We start from the raw sequence: 215 nt of genomic DNA on the forward strand, positions 1-215 counted from the left end.
GATCTAACGATCTCGAGGATATCTGGATGCCGTACAACAGCTTCTTGCAAGATATCGAGAAGCTGATCAGTAGAGAACCGCTCGATAATCTTCCTAGCGTCATGTGGCATCAATCGAGACGAAACGGCGCCGATGACACCTTCGTTTAGCATCGCGATTCCATTCTCATCGAGCTTTCGCTTCTTCAACATATCCATGGTCTGAAAGTTTTTTTT

The 215-nt window shown here is 45.6% G+C and overlaps 1 protein-coding gene across 1 annotated transcript; it reads right to left on the bottom strand.

Annotated features, from left to right (window-relative positions):
* Positions 1 to 5: 5 nt before the first annotated feature.
* On the bottom strand, positions 6 to 209 carry LOC109132160 (UBP1-associated protein 2C-like; the record flags this gene model as incomplete). Its single annotated transcript, XM_019243251.1, has 1 exon — positions 6 to 209. A coding segment is annotated over exon 1 (192 nt), but the record flags the coding sequence as incomplete, so codon positions are not given.
* Positions 210 to 215: the final 6 nt, after the last annotated feature.

This window comes from Camelina sativa, unplaced genomic scaffold (assembly GCF_000633955.1).
Source record: "Camelina sativa cultivar DH55 unplaced genomic scaffold, Cs unpScaffold33257, whole genome shotgun sequence".
In the NCBI taxonomy this organism is placed as follows: Eukaryota; Viridiplantae; Streptophyta; class Magnoliopsida; order Brassicales; family Brassicaceae; genus Camelina; species Camelina sativa.